Here is a 26,565-nt window from a genome sequence, read left to right as displayed (position 1 = left end):
AGGCATTTTGAAGAATTTCTAGTGGGACTGGAGAAAATCACATGGAAGGCATTCAAGGATGTATTTAAATTTTTCTTGGCAACAACAGAGCATCAAACTATGTGCAGCTGGTTGACAACATGCTTCAAGCATACAAAACCATGAAGTGCAACGTGTCACTAAAGATACATTTTCTGCATTCCCATTTAGACTACTTCCCTGCAAATCTTGGCACTGTCAGTAATAAGCATGCTGAGAGATTTCACCAGAACAGTGCCGTCATGGAGAAACGATACCAGGGTAACTGGAATCCATCAATGCGGGCTGATTATTGTTGGATACTTAAGCGAGAAGCCTCAGCCACTGAGTAAAAAACATTTTTAGTTCAGTTGAACTATTGCAAAGCGTCTACACTGTTATGTAATTAAATGCACTTTATTAAATAAAAGTTACTTTCTTGTTTTTCCAGATTTCTGTGTGATGCAATTAGTTTGAACTTATATTTGTACTCAGCTTCAAGTGGTCTATTATAATCACAAATGAATTCTGAGGAAGCAACACTTTTAAGAATATTTGCTGTCCAGTGTATTTTTCAAGAATCAATGGATTCTGGAGGAATGGAAAATTGCAAATGTCACTCCGCTCTTCAGGAAGGGAGAGAGGCAAAAGAAAGGAATTTATAGGAGAGTTACTCTGACCTCAGTGGTTGGGAAAATATTGGAGTCGATTGTTAAGGATATGGTTTCAGGGTACTTGGAGGCACATGATAAAATAGGCCAAAGTCAGAATGGTTTTCTTAAGGGAAAATCTTGTCTGACAAAATCTGTTGGAACTCCTTGAAAAAATAACAAACAGGACAGACAAAAGAGAATCAGTGGATGTTGTGTACTTGGATCTTTAGAAGGCCTCGGACAAGGTGCCACAAATGAGGCTGCTTAATGAGTTAAGAGCCCGTGTCATTATAGGAAAGATCGAGCATGGAGTTCAAGCAGTGGTTGACTGGCAGGAAGCAAAGAGTGGGAATAAAGAGAGCCTTTTTTGGTTGGCTGCTGGTAATTAGTGGTATTCCACAGGGGTCTGTGTTGGGACTGCTTCTTTCAGTGTTACATGTCAGTGATTTAAATGATGAAATTGTTCGCTTTGTGGCGAAGTTTGTGGATGATACGAAGATAGCAGAGGGGCAGGTGGTGTTGAGGAATCAGAAAGGATACAGGAGGACTCATTAGGTGAATGGGTAAAGAAGTGGCAGATGGAATGCAGTGTCAAGAGGTGTATGGTAATGTACTTTGTAGAAGAAATAGAAGCATAGACTATTTTCTAAGTAGTGAGAAAGTTAAAACATCTGAGGTACAAAAGGACTTGGGAGTCGTTGTGCAGGATTTGCAGGTTGAATCTGTGGTGAGGAAGACAAATGTGATGTTAGCATTCATTTCAAGAGGACAAATATAAAAGCAAGGATGTAATGTTGAGGCTTTATAAGGTATACATGAAGCCTCACTTGGAGTACTATGAACAGTTTTGGGCTCCCTGTCTAAGAAACAATGTGCTGACATTGGAAGGGTTCAAAGGAGGTTCCCAAAAATGATTCCAGGTTTGAACGGCTTATCATAGGAGGAGTGTTTGATGGCTCTGGGCCTGTACTTGCTGAAATTCAGAAGAATGAGGGCGGTCTCATTGAAACCTATTGAATGTTGAAAGGCCTCGATAGAGTGGATGTGGAGAAGGTGTTTCCTTTGGTGGGGGGAGTCTTAAGACCAGAGAACACAGCCTCAGAGTAGAGAGATATCCATTTAGAATGGAGATGAGGAGGAATTTCTTTAGCCGGAGAGAGGTAATCAGTGGAATTCGTTGCCACAGGCGGCTATGGAGGCCATGTCATTGGGTATATTTAAGACAGAGGTTAATAGATTCTTGATTAGTCTCAGGGCATGACAGGATACAGTGAGAAGGCAGGAGATTGGGGCTGAGAGGGAATTGGATCAGCCATGATGAAATGGCAGAGAGAACTCGATGGGCCAAATGGCCTAATTCTGCTCCTATATCTTATGGTAGTAGTATTCGATGCTGACTCAGTCTGAGGGCACACACTTTTATTGGACATTCCGCATGCGATGGGTCTGAAGGATTGCGTTTCCTGAGCAGCAATGATTGGAGTGAATCCACCGAACTTGTCACGTGTTCATTGGGGTGAAGGTTGCAGAGAGGGAGTCAGCAATTGATTAAAAGGTGATCTTCCGAGCTTAACAATAGAGTCCTGGAGATATGCAGCACAGAAACAGGTCCCTCACCCTGTTGGGTCCACACTAATCTTAGATTAGTCCCTTTAATCATCATTTTTATAGGAATTCATTTGAAGTTTTGTAGTCTGTTAATTACAACTCTTTGTACACCCGCCCCGCATCCCAACTGCCATCTCCACCACCAATAGCGGATGGTCTAATTGGCTAATTGATCAGATACCTGTTTGCGTAGTGGGGACGTTAGATGTTAAAATTTACCCCTAGGGTTCAGAGAGGCAACAGGGAGATGACAGGGCAGGATGCAGCCAGCAGCACTTCATAAGAATCTCTTGAAAGTACATTTCAGATTATAACAGCTCGAGAGCTGCAGGCTGATAGCACCAAAGACCCAGGTCTGACCCGATCTCGGGTACTGTCTGTCTGGAGTTTGCATGTTCTGCTAATAGGATTTCCCCTTGTGCTGCACTTTCCTCCCATATCCCAAAATCGTGCGGGTTAGTAATCTAATTTGACAACTAATTGCCCCTAGTGCACATGCATGGTAGAATCTGGGTGGAGTTGATGAGGGTGTGGGAAGAACTAAAAAGGGAATTAACGTAGGACTATTGTAAATGAGTGGTTGATGTTGGCAAACTTTGTGGGCTGAAAGGTTTGTTTGTGCTCTTTCTCTGTATTTCTCTGTCTACTCATCTTGGCATCCAAAATCTGTATTCTCCACTTACTAACCCCTGCCCATGGACAAATGGATGCATTTTTTAATCTCCAAAATCTCTTAATAATTTTGGCTTCACCTCTTAAACTTCCTCATAAGGAGAAAAATCACAGCCTTTCTAAACTCTCCATTATGGTAAGTGCCTTCTCCACATTATTCATGGCCTTGACATTCTGCAGTTGACTGGTGTCTGACAGTCAGCCAAGATTTTGTGGCTGATATCTGACTGATCTTGTTGACCTGCTGAAGCCCAGAGGGTGTAAGAGGGTGTAAATAATGTGTGTTACAATCTGACTAGTGGTCTAGAGTGTGCAGGGAGAAACTATGGTCCCTATCCAATTTGTCTACTTTAGCTCAAGGTAAAATATAAGAGTTTTGCTGAAATATTCTGTATGAAATCTACAAACATTTGTAGATGTAACATCATAAAATATAAACTGTGTATTTCCTTACAATTTCACATCATCCGATTCTTACCAATCTTAGCAAAACTCTCTCATTCTCTCATCTTACCAATCTTATCTCTGCTTATCTCTGCACAGGGAGTGATTGAGATAGAATCCCATTACTCTTTATGTGAATCTTAACCACAAATACTGATAATGAAAAAAATTATGTTTCCTCTCTGATATTTACTGTGCTGATAAGTACAGTACTTTCATAGTTTCTGTATTCAAGTAAAACAGTGAAAAGTTTATCGTGGTCAAACATTGTAGACCAGTCCAAGTATAATAGATGAAAGGTGATTCTGTATGGTTATCTGCAACATTACAAGCATTTTGTAATATATAAACATGGCTGTTAAATGCAGAACTGAGTTGAATGAGCAATAAGAAGAATTTGGGACCTTTAAAGGAAATATTGCCCTAGTAGCCTCATTGGATTCTCAATACAGAATGTCCTTTGGTGTCTATTGTTGTAGCTGCTGTTTTAACTCTACTTATACTGATACTTGATCCTTCTCTTTGATCCACACCTTTTTATATGCTCCTACTTACCTTTACAGTTATAACAAATTCACCAAAAGACAGCTATTACAAAACAATTCAAAGTTTTCAAAGGCACATTTAATGTCAGAGAAATGTATACAATATACATCCTGAAGTTCTTTTCCTTTGCAAACATCCAGGAAAACAGAATGCCCCAAAGAATGAATGACAGTTAAATGTGAGAACCCCAAAGCCCACCCCAGCTCCCCCCTCCCACGCTTAAGCAGCGGCAAAGCATCGATTCCCCCCTCCCTCACCAGCAAAAGAAGCATCGGTGCCCTCCACCGAGCACTCAAGCGTGCATTAAAGTAACACAAAGACACAGACTTGCAGTACCCCAAAGACTACTCAGTAGTTTGACATAACACAGACTCTCTCTCCCTCTCCCTAATAACGGAAAAAAAGGTGTCCCCATTTTATAGTTTAATAACATTGTGTGTGAAAATATTTCCTCCAATTTACCTTTCTAAACTAATTGTATTTTTCTTTTGCCTTTTGATACCGGATAGTAATTAAAAACCTGATACTATTTATATTTCCTGAATCTTTACTACAAGTATGATTGCAATTTTATGTGGTGTTTCACAAATTGCTTTTTAGTAACTCTTTCTAAAAATCTGTCTCTGTTTTATTCATTTATTTATATCAGAGTATTCCATTTATCTATGTACAGATTTATTTCTGCTGGAGTATTAACTAATATATTCAGCTTTTACAAGTTCTCACTGACTAAATTTTTAAAGAGTCAAAGTACATTTATTATCAAAGTATGTATAAATTATACACCTTGAAATTTGGTTGCTTACAGCCAGGCAGAAAGCAAGAAATCCCAATAACCCAATTTAAAAACAGACCAAACCCCACTGTGCGGATAAAGATCTTGTAGAGATATTCAAAAAAATTAAGTTGAAGTTTTAGTTTTCTATTTCGCCTTTGGCACGTCTTGTGCAATGGTGTAACGTCTTTGTAAGATCTCCTGGCTATGAATTATCTGGTGTGAAATAGGAAATTGATTTTCCCATGATTCCATTACAGTGCGGAAACAGGTCACTCGGCCCAATAGTATCAAATTTTTTATTAAAGAGTCTGCATGAGATCCAACTATCTTACCTTCTCAAACCTCATCAGCATAATGTCCTATTCCCTCCCCACCATAGTTGAGCAGTCCTGCAAGTGGATCCATGCTGTTAGATTCACGTGGCCATGTAATTGAATGATTCATATTCATTGATGTACAAACAATATGTGGTGTATTACTCTGTTCTGATGTGCAGCTGTGTGTATCGTGTGTATTCCTTAAACAAGTAAAGCAGATTCAGGATCAGTTTACTATCACTGACAGATACTTAGAATTTAGACTTTATACTTTATTGTTGCCAAACAATTGATACTAGAACGTACAATCATCACAGCGATATTTGTTTCTGTGCTTCCTGCTCCCTGGATTACAAATATTAAATAGTAAAAATTGGTAAATATTAAAAAATTAAATTATAAATCATAAATAGAAAATAGAAAAATGGAAAGTAAGGTAGTGCAAAAAAACCGAGGCAGGTCCAGATATTTGGAGGGTATGGCCCAGATCCGGGTCAGGATCCGTTCAGCAGTCTTGTCACAGTTGGAAAGAAGCTGTTCCCAAATCTGGCTGTACGAGTCTTCAAGCTCCTGAGCCTTCTCCCGGAGGGAAGAGGGACAAAAAGTGTGTTGGCTGGGTGGGTTGTGTCCTTGATTATCCTGGCAAATGCGGTGAAGCTTGTTGTTTTGTGACAGCAGTATAACACATTTATTCATTATGTGCTGTGTCATATGATGTGGGCGATCATAGTCTATGACCATGATTGTTCTTGGCAAGTTTTTCTACAGAAGTGATTTGCCATTGTCTTCTTCTGGGAAGTGTCTTATAAGACAGGTGACCTCAGCCATTATCAATATTGTCTGCCTGGCTGCAGTGGTTGCATAACCAGGACTTGTGATGTGCACCAGCTGCTCATACGACCATCCACCACCTGCTCCCGTGGTTTCACGTGACACTGATCGGGGTGGGGCTAAGCAGGTGTTATTACACCTTGCCCAAGGGTGACCTGCAGGCAGGCAGAAAGAAGGAGTACCTTACAGTTCCTTTGGTAGAGATATATTTCCACCCTGCCACCAAGCGATATAATTACAGTAAAAATAATCAAATAATAATCAAATATGAAAGAAGAATGGTGAGGCCGTGTTCATAGACCATTCAGAAATCTGATGGCCTAAAACGCGGAGTGTGGGTCTTCAGGCTGCTGTACCTCCTTCCCGATGAGAGTAATGAGAAGGAGGCATATTCCAAATATTGAGGGTCCGGAATGATGGATGCTGCCTTCTGTAGGCATTACCTTTTGAAGATGTCCTCAGTGGTGGGGAGACGTGTGTCCATGCTGGAGCTGGCTGAGTTTAAAAACTCCTGCAGCCTCTTTTGATCCTGAGCATTGGAGCTTCCATCGCAGGCAGCACTGCAACCTATCAAATGCCACTGTATTTCTGTATACATTTGCTAGAATCTTTGGTGACTAAATTTTCACTGACTCCTTACGAAGTATAGCCACTGGTGGGCCTTCTTCAGGATTGCATCAATATGTTGGGCCCAGTTAGATCCTCTGAGACGTTGACACCCAGCAACTGGAAGCTGCTCACCCTATTCACTGCCGATCACTCAGTGAGAGTTGGTGCGTGCTCTTCTGACTTCCCCTTCCTGCAGTCCACTGTCACATCCTTGGCCTTGGTCACAGTGAGCGCGAGGCTGTGACATCACTTGACCACTGGATCTGCCTCCCTCGGTTCACCTTCTCGTCGCTACCTAAGATTTTCTGTCATCAACAGCAGCAGATTTATTGATGTCATTTGGGTCGTGCCTAGCTGCAGAGTCATAAGTGTAGAGAGAGCAGAGCAGTTGGCTAAGCACGCATCCTTGAGGTGTGTTGATTGTCAGTGAGATGTTAAACACAAGAGATTCCGCAGATGTTGGAAATCCCCAGTAACACATACAAAATACTGGAAGAACTTAGCAGATCGAGCAGCCTCTAAGGAAAGGAATAAGCAGTCGATGTTTCGGGCTGAGACCCTTTATCACCTTCCCATAGAGGAGGATGTGCACTGACAGTGATCTCCCAATCAGGAAAAGTAATTGTAAATAGCTCAAAGAAGTCTACCAGTTGGCAGGTGATTGGAAATTATTATCTGTGGATTAGGGAAACCCTTTGGCACTGAAGGTGAAAATTCAAGTGTGACCTTGTTTTGTATTTACTATATAAATAATCTCTGTCTGTGTTCCCAATGAAACAGGTGGCACTCTGCATTACAGATTCTGCAGCGTTTGATTAATTAATCTGCTATTAGAGATAGCATCCAGGAAGTAGATGAACTGATTAGAAATGATAGGGCTTAGCAAGGGCAAGCAGAATGTTTCCATCTGCAATATATTCTGGAATGAAAGGAAGCACCTGAAAGATGCAGACACAACTATTGGACAAATTTTACCTACGCTCCATCCACCAGAAAAAGCGGGATCTCCCAGTGGTTACCCGTTGTAATTCCACTTCCTATTCCAACATGTCAGTCCATGGCTTCCTCTACTGTCGCCATGAGGCCACACTCAGGTTGGAGGAGCAACACCTCGTATTCTGAATGGGTAGCCTCCAACCTGATGGCATGAACATTGACTTCTCAAACTTCTGGAAATGCACCCCTTCCCCTTCACCATTCCCCAATCCCATTTCTCTCTCTCACCTTATCTCCTCACCTGCCCATCACTTCCCTCTGGTGCTCCTCCCCCCTTTTCTTTCTTCCATGGCCTTCTGTCCTCTTCTATCAGATTCCCCCTTCTCCAGGCCAGTATCTCTTTTACCAATCAACTTCCCAGCTCTTCACACCTCCCCACTCCCAGTTTCACCTATCGCCTTGTGTTTCTTCTTCCCCTCCCCCGACTTTCTTACTCTGATTTCTCATCTTTTTTTCTCCAGTCCTGATGAAGGGTCTGGGTCTGAAACATCGACTGTTTACTCTTCCGTAGATGCTGCCTGGCCTGCTGAGTTGCTCCAGCATCTTGTGTGTGCTGCTGGGATTTCCAACATCTGCAGATTTTCTCTTGCTTGTGATGTGACTGCAATTCAAGTGGGTTAAACTGAAAATAAGGTTAAATGGATTGGAACTGAGATTTAGTGGGATGAAACAAATCTAGAGTAACTGGTTGGATAAAACATCAGGTCAATCAGTAGGGGGAAGTATTTTAAGTTGAAAGTCATTGTGCTGTCTGACGGTTAAAAAACTGATATATCAGATACTGTGTGATGTAATTTTGAAGGGGTACTATTTGGCAAATGTAGTTCTTTGAGATGTAGTGTATAACTACTCATTAGGTGACCAGGCTATATGAGGTGGCTCTGAAATGTGCCAATTAGGAAAGACCCATGTTGACGAGTGGACTCAGCTCAATATCAGTGGCAGTGCTGTGGCTGCTTGTCCTATCAACAGATCTGTCAGTATGTCTGCAGCAATGGTTTACTACTAATTGGGAAGCCCCCCAATCCCTACCAAATGCTACAGATATGAAGACTGAATTAACCTCAGTTGAGTTTAAGACTGAATTGAGTACCTAGACAGTATTTCCACGTCAGGAATGTTCTCCTAGATCCAATAATGGCTGGTCTAAGGAGCTGAAAGCAAGAAGGGATCATGATTCCTAATGGAAAATACAGATAATATATTCAAGAACAAATTGAAGGTCGACTTGTAACAGCATTTTTCAGGAAGAAGCCATATCAACAACACTTAATCAAGAGAGGGTTGTTTTACTAGAAGCATACTTAGTATCAACTATTAAATCAACACACTTTGTAACACCCAGTCCTCTTGTGTAAGTGGTGGAAAGACCTTGGAGTTCAGAAGGTGAGATACTCTCTACCAGGGACGCAGTTTATAAACCTACAGGATTTATGTGGTGGGTCCAGTTGAGTTTCTGGTCAGCAGTAACCCCCAGGTTGGTGGTGGGTGACTTGTAGTAGTAATGCTGGTGAATCCTGAGATCTATGGGTTAGATTCTGTTGCTGGTGATGGCCATGGCCTGGAACTTTTGTGATACTAACGTCACTTCTTGATGATCAGGGCAGGCCTGCAGATTGCCCAGGATTCGCAGCATGAAATGTGGTCTACTTCACTTGCTGAAGGAGTCGAGCAAAGTGGAGTGTTGCACCATCATCAGCGAATATCTACACTTTTGGCCTTTGGTAGAAGGAAGCCCATTGATGAAGCAGCTAGAGATGGTTGGTGTCTTTTACACTCTCCTAATGAAGTCCTGCAGTGATATCTTGGGGCTGATTGACTTCCAACAACTACAACCATTTTCTCATTTCCTGGGCATGACTCTAATCATTGGAGTGTTCCTTTTGTTGAGTACTCTTTGGCTTTGGATTCTTGGCCCCACACTTGGTCAAATGCTGCCATTAGGTCAAAGTGAGGTACAGCACTGTGCCTCTGGAATTCAGCTATCTGATCTTACTCACCAATAACTGTGGTGAAATCCAAAATGGGTTATTGGTGAGTAAGTTCTGATCTATGGCATTCTTGTCAACCACTTCCAACACTCTGTGATGATAGGAGGGACACTGACTGGTTGGTAATTAGTTGTATTGGATTTACTCTGTTTTTGGTAAACAGTGTATGTTTGGGCAATATTCCACATTATTGACAAATGCTAGTGTTCTAACTATACTGGAACTGTTACGACATGCACCCGTCCCTGCCAGCTTCCGGGGTTCAGACACTCTATCTCCCCGGAGTGTGGATAGCTGGCTTGGCCCCTTTAAAGATTCAGGACGGTCCTGCTAATTGGCATTCGTGTTTTGGGCGCCAAGGATTGAGCATTTAAGGAGCGCCTGAACTGAGGTACAGTGCTCAGTCAGAAGCCTACGTGTGAATCTGTCTAGTGTTTGTTTGGTGCTCTGATTATTGATCCAGTATGAAACTGTGTTTCGATCCCAGCCTCAGATTCTCCAGCATTTGGGTCCAAGCCATCCTCATCGAGGACTCTCATCACAGTAACAGGATAAGTATACACATGGCTAATTCTGGTACGTGGGTTTTTAGCATTGCAGTCAGGAGGTTCTATGGTTCTATGGCGCTATGGCTTCTGCTGATCTTGTGCTCCCAGTTGCTTCTTGATATCTGAATTGTGAGCAGTTTTGGGCATCTTATTTAACAAAGGTTTCAGAGGAGGTTCAGGAGAATGATTCCAGGAATGAAAGGGTTAACATGTGAGCGGCAGTTGAAAGCTCTGGGACTGTACTTGCTGGAATTTAGAAGAATGGAGGGTGGGAGATCTCATTGAAACCTATCAGATGATGAAAGGCCTAGGTTGAGTGGATATGAAGAGGATGTTTCCTGTGGTGGGGTCTAGGACCAGAGGGCGCAGGCACAAAATAGAAGGATGTCCATTTAGAACAGAGCTGAGGAGGAATTTCTTTAGCCAGAAGGTGATGAGTTCTGTGGAATTTGTTGCCACAGGTGGCTGTGGAAGCCAGGTCATTGGGTGCACTTAAGGTGGAGGCTGATAGGTTCTTGGTTAGTCAGGGCATGAAAGGTTATGGGGAGAAGGCAGGAGATTGGGGTTGAGAGGAAAATGGATCAGCCATGATGAAATGGTGGAGCAGACTTGATGGACCGAATGGCCTAATTCTGCTCCTATGCCTTAAGGTCGTCTATCATGGCTATGTCAGCCTATTGCAAGTGCTTCAACTTTGTCTTTAACATTCATGCAGCAGTCATCCTTTCATCACCTGTTTAACTATCCACTGCCATTTATAACTAGATATGTCGAGGCTGCAGAGCTTTGAGCTGTTGGTTGCTGTATTTCACACCTCTTGTCTATTGCTGTTGTAGCAGCATCAAGTCTTGTTCCAACTTTGAATTGAGTTGAAAATAATGGCAGAGTGAGGGAAATGCCGGGCTATCAAGGTTGGAGTTTGTGGTGGTGGACATTCCTGATGCTGTTATTGGTGCAGAAGTCTCCGTAGATGCCCAGTTTTAAGCTCCAGCCCTGTTCCATCCCAAGTGGAGTGATTGTTGCTACCCTCGTATGAAGATGGGATTTTGTCTTTTCAGTCACTGTGTGGTGATCAGGAGCGGATGTATTTATTACTCCTGGCAAATTTTTCTACGGAAGTGGTTTGCCATTGCCTTCTCTTGGGCAGTGTCTTTACAAGACTGGTGACCCCAGCCATTATTAGTACTCTTCAGGGATTGTCTGCCTGGAGTCAGTGGTCGCGTAACCAGGGCTTGCGATCTGCAGCATCTGCTCATACGACCATCCACCACCTGCTCCCATGGCTTCAAGGTGACCCTGACCGAGGGTGCTAAGCAAGTGCTACACCTTGCCCAAAGGTAACCTGCAGGCTGGTAGAGGACAGGAGCACCTTGCATCTCCTTCGGAAGAGGTGTATCTCCACCCAGTGAAAATAGTGTTGCATCCTAATATAGCAAGGAACGTCACACATATGCACTGCTCATTTTAATACCCCATCTGTAATTTTTTTTTATGGTTCGAGTTTTGTTTTCGATTACAGTACAGTTTTTAGCATACTCAGGTATTATTGCTCTGCACAGAATCAGTTTTAACCTGCCGGCGAGATGACAGCCACGAGCTGGGTCCCCAGTATCTGCTAATCTGTTTGCTATTGCTTTAATTGAAGTGATTATTTCCATCAACTCATTTTACATTGATATGAATCTGTTTGCATTCTGTTATTTATTACCTCACCAGGAGGCCATTCAGCCTCTTGAGTCCATGGAGGTTCCCAGCAGGACAGTTCTGTGGAATTTGTCTGTTGTACGTGTCCATCATCTCCTCTTTGATTTCTCAGTTTGCCCCTGACCTACGCCAATGAGTAACTTAGTCGCTAGCACTTCTTTGGAATGTTGGAGGATATTGGAACACTTGGAAGAAAATTCTTGCAATTATAGGGAGAACGTGCGACTCCATATAGACTGCAGCCTGCATTAGGATCGAACCAGGAGACGGAGGGTAGCACAGTGTAATTACTGTGTAACCATGCTGCCTGGTTAGACTGCAACCTGTGGACTGCTTCTGAATTGCTGTAATTTACAATGAGGTTATTGTAGTGTATTTAATATTTCAGTAATATTTGAGTAATATTGTAAATACATTGTTCGATTAGGCATTCTTTGTTTAAATAATTCATTATGGGTTATATGTATGAAGTATGTCAATGCCATACGTTATCACGCCGGCACGTCATATGTGAGAGCCTCACTAAACAAAAGGACAGGGAAACTAAATAGACAAGTATCCTGGTTCTCGTGTTTTTCTTTCAGTTAGTTTCTGGAGTTACAAAACATAAAACTTATCTGCTCTGGATTCCACCTACAATGGGAGATAAATCAATATCTTTATGACTAGATTTAATCTTTTTTTCATAACATGACTAATATGTCCTCCCCAGCTTACAAATACATGACATACTGTATATACAGATTATACATTATGTACTGTTGGATTGGGGCGTAGAATGTTAGTTTTCTCATTGTTTAACTTTCTTATGCTTCCTTGTATTTTTATAGGATCACCTTTATCAATGTGGTTGTTCAGTAAATTCTCTTAGTAGCGGCCTGCATTTGCCTTAGTATTTTTCTGGTGTCGTCTTGGTTTCAGTGTCAGTGTCATATTACCTGAATCTGGCTTTCTGATTGGTTAATGTTATCAATGGAATTTTCTGTTATCAGTAGTCTGGTATGAGAAGACCGCATTATTTTTAGTTTTTCTTTCCATTATCTTTTTTCTCTCTCTGTTCTTCTCTTTGCCCTTGTAACACAGTCAGAACAATTCAAAGCAGCAAGTTTTATACCTCTTTCTTGATTTCCGAAGAACCTTCGGGCTGAGATCCAGTAATACGAACAAGTGTTTGGGAGACCAGTGGGAGGGGTTTGCCATGTATTGGGGGAGGTGGGGCTGCAAGCACCTTCCGCTGGGTGGGAACGCCACAGGCTGCATCTCCAACTTGTGAACCGTGAGGGTTGCGAATGAACGCGGTGTAACCGGTGCACGACTTCTAATCTTGCAACATGTGGATCTCTTGAGGACTGGTAGTGCTAAAATTAATTATTTCTTAGACGTAGAATCAAAATTGGTTATACTCAGCTGTTCCTGGTTAACTGCATGCACTACTCAGAATTGGGCTTGGTGAAATTTTTATCCTGATGTTTGTAACAAATAACTTGAACGTGTCATTTATTCTTTTTCAGGCAAACATTTTGTACTATTATCGCTCAGATCACTGAAGAGACCCAGCCGGGTTTTGAAACCGCACTGAAATCCCATTCAGTGTCTGAAAATTCTGATGTCAAGTTTACCTGCATCGTTACAGGTATGGGAACTTAACTGTTCCTCCTAAGGGGATTTGATGCCTTTGTTGGTCTTCTTGCCGATGAACAAGCCTCCTTCTGGTAACAAATGAGTTCTGTTTTTATAGAGGTCTCCAACTTGATTTTGGTCAGAAATTACACAAAAATCACTCGATATGGTTACCAGACCCCCATAGTATTGTCATAAATAGAATCAAAAGTACATTGAGACTGATAAGAAAGAACAATTTCTAAAAGTGGAGAAAGAGAGCAAACTAGTTCTGCAAACTAGGAATGAACGTAAGTATAGATGTCGGACTTTAGAACTTAATAATATTCTGGGAGTTTGTTCATATGTAGGGGGTGCAAGTAAGTCGGGTGTTCTTAACCCAGGTGGCCTGTATGTTTACTGCATCCAAACCATTATCTTCTTCGTCTTATTGCCTGATACGCCACTGGTGTTTAGGGCAGCAATGAAGGTCCTCTATCTCTGGTGGTGTTCAGGGCTTCCTTCTTTGTGTCAGTAGCTTCCTCTTGGTTTTCACTACTGTCAGTCTTGCAAGTGCTGAGTGGAGACGCAGGAATACGGTCGCACTCCGATGTAGAGGGATTCTTCACCGCTGTTTCCATAACAATTTTGTTCTATCAGTAAGGGTTGTAAGGGCTGAGACCCGGAGGACTGGTGTGGACCACTTTTAGTCTGTCCTCCAACCTGTCTGGCATGGGTGACCCTACCAAGAGCTAAAGCGCAAAGCCCTGACTCCAGCCAACGTAGCTCTCAGGGTCATTGAGTCATGCAAGCCTCCAAACCCAGACAAGGTTGTGGTTCTCTTGGAGGCAAACCATCATGCAACTATAATATTGGAGACCCAACAAGGGTCTTGATATTGGTCTTGAGTGCAATGCCTAACAAGACAATGCAAGATTGAATCCTCGGGGGACACCAGGCTGGAGTAATACTGTATATTGGGAGATCCAGGCTTTGTTTCTTGTTTCACTATTATTAAAGCAAGCTCAAATCCTGAGGGTATGCATTTAAGGAGAGAGATCAACAAATAATTTGGCTTTAAGAAGTAGGTAAAATTTCACTGGACTTCTAAATATGAAAATCAATCTTCTGCTTTGCTTTGCACACATTTCATTGATACTGAATTGTAACTTGCAGCTACTTTGGGAGTTTTTGAGTATTCCCACTGGTGTTAGCAGCCTTTTGCAACCAAAAGATCAGCTGATACAAAACAAGCTCAGAGATTTTATTGTTATATGTATTTACCGTGGGAACCATCAGGAACTTACAAGCAGCCAGACTGAGCTCCTGCCCAGAGGCTGAGATTAATATTCGAGATCACGCATCCTGCTTGGAAGCTCCCTGTCATTTTCAAAAATGTTACTCGATCTTAATTGAAGTAATACCTGTTGAAAGTCAGTAAAGTTGCAGGGTAGGGGTGGGTGTTGTGGATATGGGAGAGTAAAGAGCATTGAGAATGCAGTGCAGGGACAGGCCATTCAGTGCACCTATGTCGGTGTTGACCAATTTAAGCTGATCCCACCTGCCCGTACATGGTAAGTATTCCTCCGTTCCCTGCCTGTCTAAAAGGCTCTTTAATGACTCTCCATATCTACTTGCTCCACTTCTCCCAACAGTCCGTTCCAGACATTTGCCTCTCACTGTGCAAAGAAAAAAGTCTTGAAAATCTCCTTTAAACAGTTCTCATCCCCCCCTTAAAGCAGGGGTTCCCAAACATTTTTATGTCATGGACCAACACCATGAAGCAAGGGATCTGTGGAGGAACCCCTGCCTTAAAACTATGCTCTCTAGTATTTCATATTTCTACCCTGTGAAAAAAGACACTGGCCATCTTCCCTGCCCATGCCCCTCATAACTGTATAAACTTCTATCAGGTCTCCCCTCAGCCCCCGACACTTCAGAGAAGATAATGCAAGTTTGGCCAACCTCTTCTTGTAGCTAATAGTTTATAATCCAGGCTGACCATCTTCTGCAATCCCTCCACATCTTTGCTGTAACGGGGCAATCAGAACTGCATGCCATGTGGCTGAAGCAATGCTTTTATTCAGCTGCAGTGTGACTTCCTGATCGTTATACTCAACATCCCAACTGACAAAGGGAAGGGAGGGTGTAGAGGGAGGGAGATGGTCTTATGGGAGGGGAAAAAGGATCAGCCATGGTTGAGTGGCAGAGCAGACCCAATGGGTCAAATGGCCTAATTCTACTCCTATGTCACATGGTCTTACGGTCTCATTTGTAATAAAAGCAAAAGGAATGCTGGAACACTCATTGTGTCATCAGCACAGGCCAAAGACCTGGCAATATCTGAGTGCCCATTTACACTGAGTCCACAGCCTGGAACTGTATAGAAGATCTTGATTATGAGAAGCTTAGTGATGCAGGATTACTTCAAGTGGTACCATCTGTCTTCCATCTCTAACTGAAGTTAGGATTGCCTGACTATGGGGGGATCTGGTAAGGATATTTTTCTGATGTATCAGTAACCTCAGAATGCTGAGGTGTAAAATCAATCAATCAATCTCTCTCTCTCTCTCTCTCTCCCCTCTCTCTCTCCCCCCCCTCTCTCTCTCTCTCTCTCTCTCTCTCTCCCCTCTCTCTCTCCCCCCCTCTCTCTCTCTCTCTCTCTCTCTCTCTCTCTCTCTCTCTCTCTCCCCTCTCTCTCTCTCCCCCCCCTCTCTCCTCTCTCTCTCTCCTCTCTCCTCTCTCCCCCCCTCCCTCCCTCTCCCTCCCTCCTCTCCCCCCCTCCCTCTCTCCCCTGAGTCCGGGCAGTCACTATCCAGCCCCGTGATTTGACATGATCCCCGTTCCAATGGCAAGTCTCTCTTGGAGAAGCATCTCTGGAAGTGAAGCTGCGGGTTAAGACTGCCGGGGATAATTTAAGGTCTTAATCTTCAGATTTCCCCCACCCCCTTCAGACTGAGCTTGAGGTGCTTGTTGCCGAGAGCTAAAGCGTCTAAAATGATTCTGCATTTCTGCGCAGAAATTAGCCATGTTGCTAGGGAGAAGGACAGAACCAAATGTAGGTGCTGATTTGAGGAAAACCATGCAGCCGATGTTGCAAGGAACTTGTCTAGGGTTTATTATTTCTCCAATATGTTCAGTTGGTGTCCAGATTTACTGTTTCTGTCACATGATCCATTTTTATGTTGTTAAAGCTATTCTAACCATCTAGTACTCTGGCCTGCGCTTAAGGCAAGACAGAACATGTGAGAGATATCGAATTACAGGCTATCCCACTGGGCTGCTGGCCTGGGCCTAGTCACAGGCTGCTGCCTTGTCTGCGGCGTTGTGGAAATGGGACCTGTGATTTTAATTGAAGGCAAATGGTGAGGAAGGATCAGCAGAGAGAGAATCAGAAGGGCCCAAATGAAGTCCTCCATTGGTATAACTACTGAGTCTTAAATACAGCAGGCTCCACTTCCACTTAACTTGATATCTATGGTAAATTGGCAGCTGATGAAAATTGAGACGGAGAGCAGAAGGGCTCACAGTTCCTGTGAACATACAGAAATAATATGGATGGTTGGGATTTGGGGTGCGTCCTGTGGTGAAAAATGAACCAAAAGCAAGTTTGTGAGACACAAGCCTCACAACGTATCTTGATGAATGGTGGAGCGGGTTGTACTCAGGGCCCGACTTTAGGCAGGGCTAGGCTGGGCTGCAGCACAGGGGCCCGAGCTGCAGAGGGGCCCAAAATAGGTAGCTATCATCACGACGGACAGAAAAATACGAGAGTGGAGCACAGAAAAGAAAAAAGAAACAAGAAAAAGAGGACCGTGAGAAAGAAGCTTTAAAAAAGACATTGAAATTGACAGAATTTTTTAAACCTGTTCTCGATGATGCAGCAGTACCATCGCTCTTGTCACAGTCTGAGACCGGTGGACAAACGGAGACTTGTTCAGTGGGCTAGTGGGCTTACCGGGCTAAGAAAGGGCTGGAGTCCTGCCAGAATAAGGATGTGGATATCAAAGCTTTGGAATGAGTATACAAACAGCAGAGATGATTTTTCTCCAAATTTCACTTCAAATGCAAGCTCGTAAATGGTGAGTACAATATCAAGGCAGTGGCTCTTATATTTCTCTTCCACCGGCTGTGTGTTTTGTTTTGCATGCCGCATCTTCAGTGATGGTAACTGTCAGTCCATCTTTGAAACTGGCTTTTGCGACTGGAAACATGCCGCTGAGCGCATAGGAGAGCACGAAAATAACGAACACGCAGGAAAACGATACTGACCTACATTACATTAGTGTCTGACAGAGGAAGAATAGATACAGAACTGCAAAAACAGTGTGTCTACTGGACCGACGTATCGAGAAGAGTGTTTCTGGTTGTGAAGTTTTTGGTCGAGAGGGTCTGGCTATCCGAGGCTCCAGTTACATATTTGGCAGGCCTGATAACGGCAACTACATAGGCTCAGATCCACAATGGGACGGGACAGGCTGAGTCATCTTACTCTGATGTCACTTGAAAGTGATCTTGTTCAGAAACTGGATTTTAGTGATCTGACCAAGGACCTTGCTGTGAAGAAATCCAGAAGAACTTGGCTTTAATTTTGAAAAACAAGTATCTGACTTTGTAAGTATCTAGGCTTGTGTGTCAGTGCTTTTCCTGTTTTTGTGGCAATAGGCTAATAGTTGACTGTTTACAAACTTAGTAAGTAATAAGTGGTCTTTACTCTGCAAGCCACACAGTATAGCAATAGGTTAGTATGTGCTAGATCTCATTTTTCAAAAAGATTGTTGGAGTATTGTCAAGTTTCCTAGTTTGCCACAGTGCCATCTCTCTTGGCCTTTTGGTCTCTCATTTCCATTTTACTTTCTCAGAACACACGGTTGAGAAAAATACCCGGATAAAAATGCTTTGGCATTGTTTGAGAAATAAGGCCTATGGTATGTGCAACAATAGCTAAATAAAGATTTAAGATTGGTTACATCATACTTTGTCTCCCTCATAGCTTTACTAAGCCAACTAAGCTTAGGTCAATTTTTGACTGCTTTAGATACTGTCCTTCAAACTAAGAATCTGCATTACTTTCTGTCCTCCCTCTTAAGGCCTGTAAGCTTATAGGCTTATAGCCTATAGTACTAAACCAATGTCTTGGCCCACAGCTTTGATACTTAGACCAGTACGACCTTATGCTCTTGCTCTTCCCTGTTTTTGCTTGGTACAGCAGCATTTAAAGGTGTCGGCAGGGGCTCATTAGGGCCTCTGGCCCAGGGGCCCTGGCCCCACTAAATCCGGCCCTGGTTGTACTACAGTGTGGCCTCCTCCTGCTCTTGTTTCTCTTTACGTAATCCCCCTTTTGGATTATTTCTATGCAGTAGCAGAAGGAAAGCTCGATCCAGCTTAGAATTTCAGTTTAGTTTATTGTCACGTATAAACTATGAAATTCATTGCTGATGTGAAGTTCTGAAAATGAAAAATTATCTTAAAATTCGTTACGTGTTGTTTCCTGGTTCAGCTCAGGTTATCAACATATGTATTTGCAAACAAGGGAGATGGCACACGTGTCCAAGGCCACAAGAAAACACTTCATTAGAACTAGCACAAGTACAAAACAGAAAGAAAATAAATAAACTTCTGCAGCTGTAGGGGTACAGAAATCAAAATCATACTTATCGTTCACTAAGCAAGCTGATCTGAAGGGGCCACAGATCCGACAATCTCAGATGTACTCTGTGTTTTCTCTTTCCCTCTTAAGTCTAGATCTGACGTGATGTATTCTGACTCTTTCGATGTATCTCAGCACTAGCTGTGATCCAACCTAAGACAAAACTCTCTTCCCCACTGCAGAAAAGAAGGTGGCCTTTTTTACACCCTCCAAAACCCCTCACACTGGTACTTTTCCATGCATTTGGTACCTGCACCCACACAATGACCTTGCCTTCCCGTGAAAAGCATGTTTTTCACTGTAGACGTGTACTCCCTTAACTTTCTCAAAACATTGCTGTGGTCTGGTCCCCTTGTACTTTCCAAAGCAATCCCACTCCAAGCTAGCAACGCTTTGTCTTACAGCCTTCCATTTTATTTTGGCATATACCAAGGAGGAATCACAATTAACTTTCCCCTTACAATCTCACAGAGTAAACAGTGTAAATGGTAAACAGAAAATGCAACAATAAACACAGCAATGAGTGCAAAGCAGAGGAATGGTGTAAAGATTGTAGTGCAGTCTGAAATAATGTTAAGAAATGCTAAAGTGCCAATTCTGGAATACCTGAAAGAGCTCCTGTAGATTAGGAGTCTGAGAACGTGGCAGAACCAACAGGAAGGGGATGTGAAAGAGGTGACTGAATTTTGGTTTAAATATGTTCGCTAATTTCTGAATTAACTATACTGCGTACAGTGTTCCCTATAATTTGTTATGAGCAATGTGCGCAAAAGTCTTGTGCTGTGCAGTTTTTTGCCCAGTGACAATAACATGTGCGCACTGGATTTTATATATAGACATATTCATTTTAACTGCTAGCAAACCACTGTCAGTAAGAACTTTGATCTCCTCTGAGTTCGATCATTTTCGCCCTTGCTCATCAGTGCTCTAAGAAAACATATGTAGCAGGCCTGCAGCAGGTAATGAAGGATTTTCTGGAAAAGGAAATGTGATTGTGTACGCTTGTGAAATATACATAACATGCTAACGAGGTAGAGGGTGACAACCTTTAGTGCACAGTTTAAGTTCCTTTGTGCGCAAGTAGCAAAAGATGTGTGTGTGCGGGTGCTCTGTGTAGTGCTGGTTGTCAGTCAGGTGATGCTAAACAAAAATGGGAAATTGGCAGGAAAAATATCAGTTGAACAGGTGGTAAGGGCTGCTTCACTTTAAATCCTTAGGTGAAGCATCAGTTACACGGTTTCTGTCATCAGCGGTCGCCGCTGCTGTATCCTGACTCTGCTTGCCGCGAGGGCGTTTGAAGGCTTTGAATGGACGACCTCCATGGCAGCCTCTGTACAGTGGCTGTAAGGGTTTCTGTGGTGATGAAGGAAGACAGCTCGCGTGGAGAGATGGGACACGGCTCTGTGATGATAGACTCTTACTCTCTCACAGGTCTGTGTGGTGTGAGTTGCCCCAGGTCTCTGTGAGGCCCGGTCTGAAGGAGCCAGCTTGCTGCACACAGTGGAAATGTTTCCATCGTAGCGGCACGTCAGAGCAACATTGCCGTTCTTTTGGGGGCGTGGGGGCCATAACTCTGAGTGCCCTAACCTGGAAAAAAAGATGACTCTCTTAAGAAGATACTCAGTGTCCACTTTATTAGGTTCTTTCTATGCCTAATAAAGTGGCCACTGACTGTATGTTCATGGTCTTCTGCTGCTGTAGCCCATCCACTTCAGGGTTTGACGTGTTGTACATTCAAAGATGCTCTTCCGCACATGACTACTGTAATTGATTATTTTTTGTTTTACTTTAGAGATAAAGCGTGGAATAGGCCCTTCTGGCTCTTTGAGCCGTGCTGCCCAACAACTCCTTATTTAACCCTAGACTAATCATGGGTCAATTAACAATGACCAAGTAACCCAGTGGTCCCCACCCTCCGGGCCGCAGACTGATACCGGGCTGCAAAGCATGCAGGGGTGCAGCAGTAGTTGGAGCACACCCAGCACATCTTTAAGAAAAAAGCCGAAATAAACAAGCGAATTAATTAGGTGCGGCCCAGAAGCCAGTCTTCATTAGAGGAACTGAGGCGGAGAGGGTCAATAACTTTAAATTCTTCGGCATTAAGGATCGATGTTTCTCTGAAAAGTGTCAGAGGATCTGTGCTGGGACCAGCACGTAACTTTCATTACAAAGAAAGCACGGCATTGCCTGTACTTTATTAGAAGTTTGTGTAGATTCAACATGTCACCTTGATCCTGACAGCCCTGTCTTTTCAGCCTGACTGGGCTGGTGTTTAAATTGACCAAACAATGGAACAGCTAAAGGCTCCAGCGCCCTGGAAAGAGGAGTGAACATCACGTAGAGAAAGTGAAATCGGCAATCACCTCTGATCTGGGCCGACGTTTATGTGCCGGGCGGCACCTAATTAATTAGCTTGTTTATTTCGGCTTTTTTCTTAAAGATGTGCTGGGTGCTTCTGGCTACCACTGCACCCCTGCATGCTACACGACCCGGAGATTGGGAACCAGTGAATTAACCTACTAATTGGGACATTTTTGGACTGTGGGAGGAAACCAGAGCACTCAGAGAAGACTCGCGCATTTCATGGGAGGACATACAAACTCCTTACAGAGAACATCGGGACTGAACTCTGAACTTGGCATGAGCCGCTACAGCATTATGCTAACGGTACGTTACCATGGTGCCCTACCAATAGATAATCAAAAGTAATGTGTGGTTATTTGATATACTGTCACCTTTCTGTCAGCTTGAACTAGTCTGGCCATTCTCCTCAGACCTCTCTGTTTAATAAGGCATTTTTTGCCCACAGAATTGCCACTCACTGAATATGTTCTTGTTTTTCTTTGTAAGTTCTAAAGACTTGTGTGTGAAAATTCCAGGAAATTAGCACTTTCTGAGATACTCAAACCACCTCATCTGGCACCAATAATCATTCCATGGTCCAAGTCATTTTAGGCCACATTTCGTTCACATTCTGATGTTTGGCCTCAGTAACAACTGAACCTCTTCACCATGTCTGTGTTCTTTTATGCATTTAGTTGCTGCCACGAGATAGGCTGATTATATATTTGAGCAGGTGTTCAGGGGTACTTAATAAAGTCACCACTGAGTTTATACTGGTAGGATAATGTAACTAACAGTGCAATTTGAATCTACAATAATTCTGTCGCATGTAAAGGCGTTATTCTGTGCATGGTCATGTTTTAATGCAGAATGCAATCAGGTTCTGCAATGGAAAAGAAAATGGACTATAATCCCTAAAGTGCAACAACAGTAATGAAAACAAAAAAAAATCAATCAGAGCAAAGAGCCAACTCTGCTAAACAGCTGGCTATCTTTTGGGACTGTGTAATGTTTCCATTCTCAGCTTGCACGCTATACAATAATAAAAATGACGTTACACCTCGATTGAAATTTATTTTCGTCTCCTACCTCATGACTTGCACAAGGAAGAAGCATGCAGAGACATGTGAGATAAGATCACATGGACGTTTTGCACGCTGAAGTGCTTTGAATCTGGTTGTTGTCAAAGTTGTGTAGGGAGCTCAGGTCACACAGTCTGTCAGACCACAGAGCGCAAGGTATGGAAGAAGAATTAAGGTGTTCAGCCCAACAAGTCTGCCCCATCATTCCGTCATTTTTGATTTCTTTCCCAACTTCATTCTCCCGCCTTCAGATTAATTTATGTACCGCACGTTCACGCATTGAGACTTACTTTGAAATGTGTCGTTTGCATTAATACCCAACACAACCTATGGATGTGCTGGGAGCAGCCTGCAGGTGGCGTCACACATTCTAGCACCAAAATTGTATGTTCGTACTATAGAGCAAAAAAACACAAGCAGCAACAACAGGAAAACAAACTCCTCTCCTCCCTCCCACCCACTCACTCGCACGCGCAGTCAAGCCTCCCACCCCAGTGGAATCATGGCGTCCCAGACACTGGGCCTCTGACTTCGCCAGTGGACCTGTAGATGTGCAGATCTAGTGGGCCTCAACTTCCGCCTCTCTAATTTTGGTTTTCAATCTTTGGGCTTCATTCTTCGGTATTGACCCCACCTTCCCCTATAATCCTTTACCTCTCTACTTGTCAAGAGCCTGTTAGTCCTTGCCTTGACTTGGTCTTCACAGCTCTCTGTGGCAACGAATTCCACAGATTCACCGCTTGTGGCTGAAGAAATTCCTCCTCATCTCAGTTTTAAAGGGATGTCCCTTCATTCTTCGGCTGTGCCCTTGGTTCCAAGACTCACCTGCTAATGAAGACATCCTCTCCATGTCCCCTCTATCTAAGACTTTTAGTATAAGATATGTTTCAGTGAAATCCCCCCTCATTCTTCTGATCAGCATCAAGTACAGGTCCAGAGACATCAAACGCTCTTCATGCATTAAGCCTTTCATTCCTGGTGTCATTCTTGTGAATCTCCTCAGAACCACTACATACTTCCTTAGATACTGGACCTCATATTGCTCTGACCTTAGGACCATGTGAATGTGAAGAAATCATCAGTCACCATTCCAAACTTTGTGAAAGTGAGAGTAGAGCAGGGGTTCCCAACCTTCCTTATGGACCAATACTGTTAAGCAGGGAGCCTGTGGACCCCTGGTTGGGAACCCCAGATATGATCATTAGCTTTGGCTGTACATTTCCTGCCTTTATCTCCATGCAATACAGCAGGAGTCTGTGCATTCCATTGTGCAAGTGCTGTGTCTTTTAACTTGATTTCTCCCACCCTAACATCCTTCTACCTGGACCTTGTAATTAGATAACATAGGTAACATAGACAACTATGCCAACTAGTGGAATGGTGCCACAGCAACAACCTGGCACTCAACGTCAGTAAGACGAAAGAGCTGATTGTGGACTTCAGGAAGGGTAAGATGAAGGAACACATACCAATCCTCATAGAGGGATCAGAAGTGGAGAGAGTGAGCACTTTCAAGTTCCTGGGTGTCAAGATCTCTGAGGACCTAACCTGGTCCCGACATATCGATGTAGTTATAAAGAAAGCAAGACAGTGGCTATGCTTCATTAGGAGTTTGAAGAGATTTGGCATGTCAACAAATACACTCAAAAATTTCTATAGATGTACTGTGGAGAGCATTCTGACAGGCTGCATCACTGTCTGGTATGGAGGGGCTACTGCACAGGACCGAAAGAAGCTGCAGAGGGTTGTAAGTCTAGTCAGCTCCATCTTGGGTACTAGCCTACAAAAAGCCCAGGGCATCTTCAGAAAGCGATGTCTCAGAAAGGCAGTGTCTATTATTAGGACCTCCAGCACCCAGGGCATGCCCTTTTCTCACTGTTACCATCAGGTTGGAGGTACAGAAGCCTGAAGGCACACACTCAGCGATTCAGGAACAGCTTCTTCCCCTCTGCCATCTGATTCCAAAATAGACAATGAATCTTTGGACACTACCTCACTTTTTTTTAATATACAATATTTCTGTTTTTGCACGTTTTTAAAATGTATGCAATATACGTATACTGTAATTGATTTACTTGTTTATTTATTATTATTTTTTCTTTCTCTCTGCTAGATTAGGTATTGCATTGAACTGCTGCTGCTAAGTTAACAAATTTCACGTCACATGCCGGTGGTAATAAACCTGATTCTGATACTGACATTTCCTACTTCTGAACAGGCCTCGGTTTGGAGCTCAAACATTCAGCTCAAAGCCGACCAGGGACAATTTGGGGCTGGGTGACGCAGTTGGCACTTCTAAGCCAGCTTTCATCTCTGCCCGAGTTGTTGGCCCGTCATCAGCCAGCGTTGGAAGGCAGCCTCAGAGGAATCCTGATTCACAGCAGGATGCAGCACAACACTTTGATCCATATGAAGAGCCTGGCAGTTCTTTGCTCCTAGTGCCTTTATCTTGCTCCTAGTGCATCCACTTATAGTTTTAAGGACTTTCCAAGCCACCTGTGCTGTTAGAGTATTGTGGCCACAATGCCGATGCAGGGAATGAGTTGGCGCAGTGGTACAGCTGGTAGAGTTGGTGACTTCAGACACACAGATTCAATCTTCACCTCTGGCACTCTCTGAGTTAATTTCCGTGTTTTCCCCATCATCGGGTTAGGGTTGGGGTCTTCTGGATGTTCCCTTTTCCACTCACTTGCCAAAGATTCAGATTTATTTATCACATGTATGTCGAAACTTGCAGTAAAATGCATCATTTGCGTTAGCAACTAACTCGCATTAGGATATGCTGGGGGGGGGCAGCCTACGAGTGTCGCCACACACCCTGGCACCAACCTAGCATACCCACAATGCTTGGCAGAACAACACAAAACAGGCAGTAGCAAAACCAGGCCCTTCCCTCCCTAAAGCACGTGCACAGTTCTCCTACCCCCAGGACAGGCTGTCTTCGGCCTTCAGCTCCACTGAGGCAGACAGTGGGCCTTTGACTTCCCAGTGGACTTGCAGAGATTCGCAGACTCGGATCTCCGACCACCAGGCCTCGACTTCTGCACTTCAGCACTTACAGTCAACCTTGAGGCTTCGATGTTTGGTATCAGCCCAAGACTCGCCAATGAGGACACATGAGGACCCTGAATGAGGCATGTGGCTTGATAGGTTAATTGGCCGTTATGAATCCCCTGTAGTGATGCTGGAGCAGAACCTCAATTGTCAGTGAGTCAATATGCAGTATGTCCTTAAGGTTAATACTGACAGATAGGATTCCTTATTCTGTCTTGTCATTGTTCTGCCTCAGTGCACTGTGTAATAATTTGATCTGTATGAACAGTAAGGAAGACAAGCTTTTCACTTTACCTCAGAAATAAACCAATTGAAATATCAATCTGTCCTGAAACCTTTGTGCTTTTGACTAACTGTGTTGACTCATGTTTCCAGGTTGAGGTAAATCTTACCTTTTTGAATGCAAACAACACTATCTGACCAGAATCTTTTCTATCCTAGGCCACCCTGCCCCAGAGATCACATGGTACAAAGATGACAAGGAGATGGACCGATACTGCGGCCTTCCCAAATATCAAATATTCCACTATGGAAAGAAGCACTCACTTCAGCTGTATAAGTAAGTTGGGGAGGGCCCCAAAATCCTTAAAGTGGTAACAGAACACTGATGTGGAATTGCATAGTAATGTAGAACCGCTTTTTTTGGTTCTGCTATTCTTTACCACCTCCCTTCCTTCCACTCTGGCTCATTTCACCTCAGTATTGCAGGCTTTTATTCTGATTTTTATTCTGTAACATTCTCTAAGTGTTTCTTATCTATTCTCCACAACTTCTCCTTTTGTTCGCAAGTTCTCCTTTATCACAGTCTTTTGGGGAGGAATATTTCTCCAGATTTTATAATTTCATTAGTACTTATCTGGTAATCATAGCCCCAAGGGCAGTGCTACGAAATGGGCCAGATTTCTTCTATAACATCGGGAAATGCTGGAAAAGTCCAGCTGTCAGAAACTGCAGAGAGAGAGAGAAGCAGAGTTAATAGTTCAAGTCCAAGATCATTTGTCATTACAGATAGAAGATGAAGGGTCTTTGATTTGAAATGCTACCCCCCCTTCTCTTTCCAGATGCTGCTTGATCTGCTGAGTGTTTTTCTAATTTTATTTCATGTTTCCAGCATCTGCAGTTCTCTGATTTTTAGAATTCCTC

General features: G+C 43.2%; 1 protein-coding gene across 4 annotated transcripts in view; it reads left to right on the top strand.

Annotated features, from left to right (window-relative positions):
- Nucleotides 1–26,565, top strand: part of alpk3a (alpha-kinase 3a) — a 94,358-nt gene that overhangs the window by 8,753 nt on the left and 59,040 nt on the right. For all 4 annotated transcript variants that reach the window (XM_063070868.1, XM_063070870.1, XM_063070866.1 and 1 more), the window contains exons 3-4: nucleotides 13,206–13,327; nucleotides 25,864–25,981. In XM_063070868.1, the coding sequence (XP_062926938.1) occupies nucleotides 13,206–13,327; nucleotides 25,864–25,981 (240 nt within the window). The remainder of the gene's footprint in view (nucleotides 1–13,205; nucleotides 13,328–25,863; nucleotides 25,982–26,565) is intronic.

The sequence above is a fragment of the Mobula hypostoma genome, chromosome 18 (genome assembly GCF_963921235.1).
Source record: "Mobula hypostoma chromosome 18, sMobHyp1.1, whole genome shotgun sequence".
Lineage (NCBI taxonomy): Eukaryota > Metazoa > Chordata > Chondrichthyes > Myliobatiformes > Myliobatidae > Mobula > Mobula hypostoma.
This window is presented reverse-complemented; position numbering and strand designations above follow the sequence as displayed.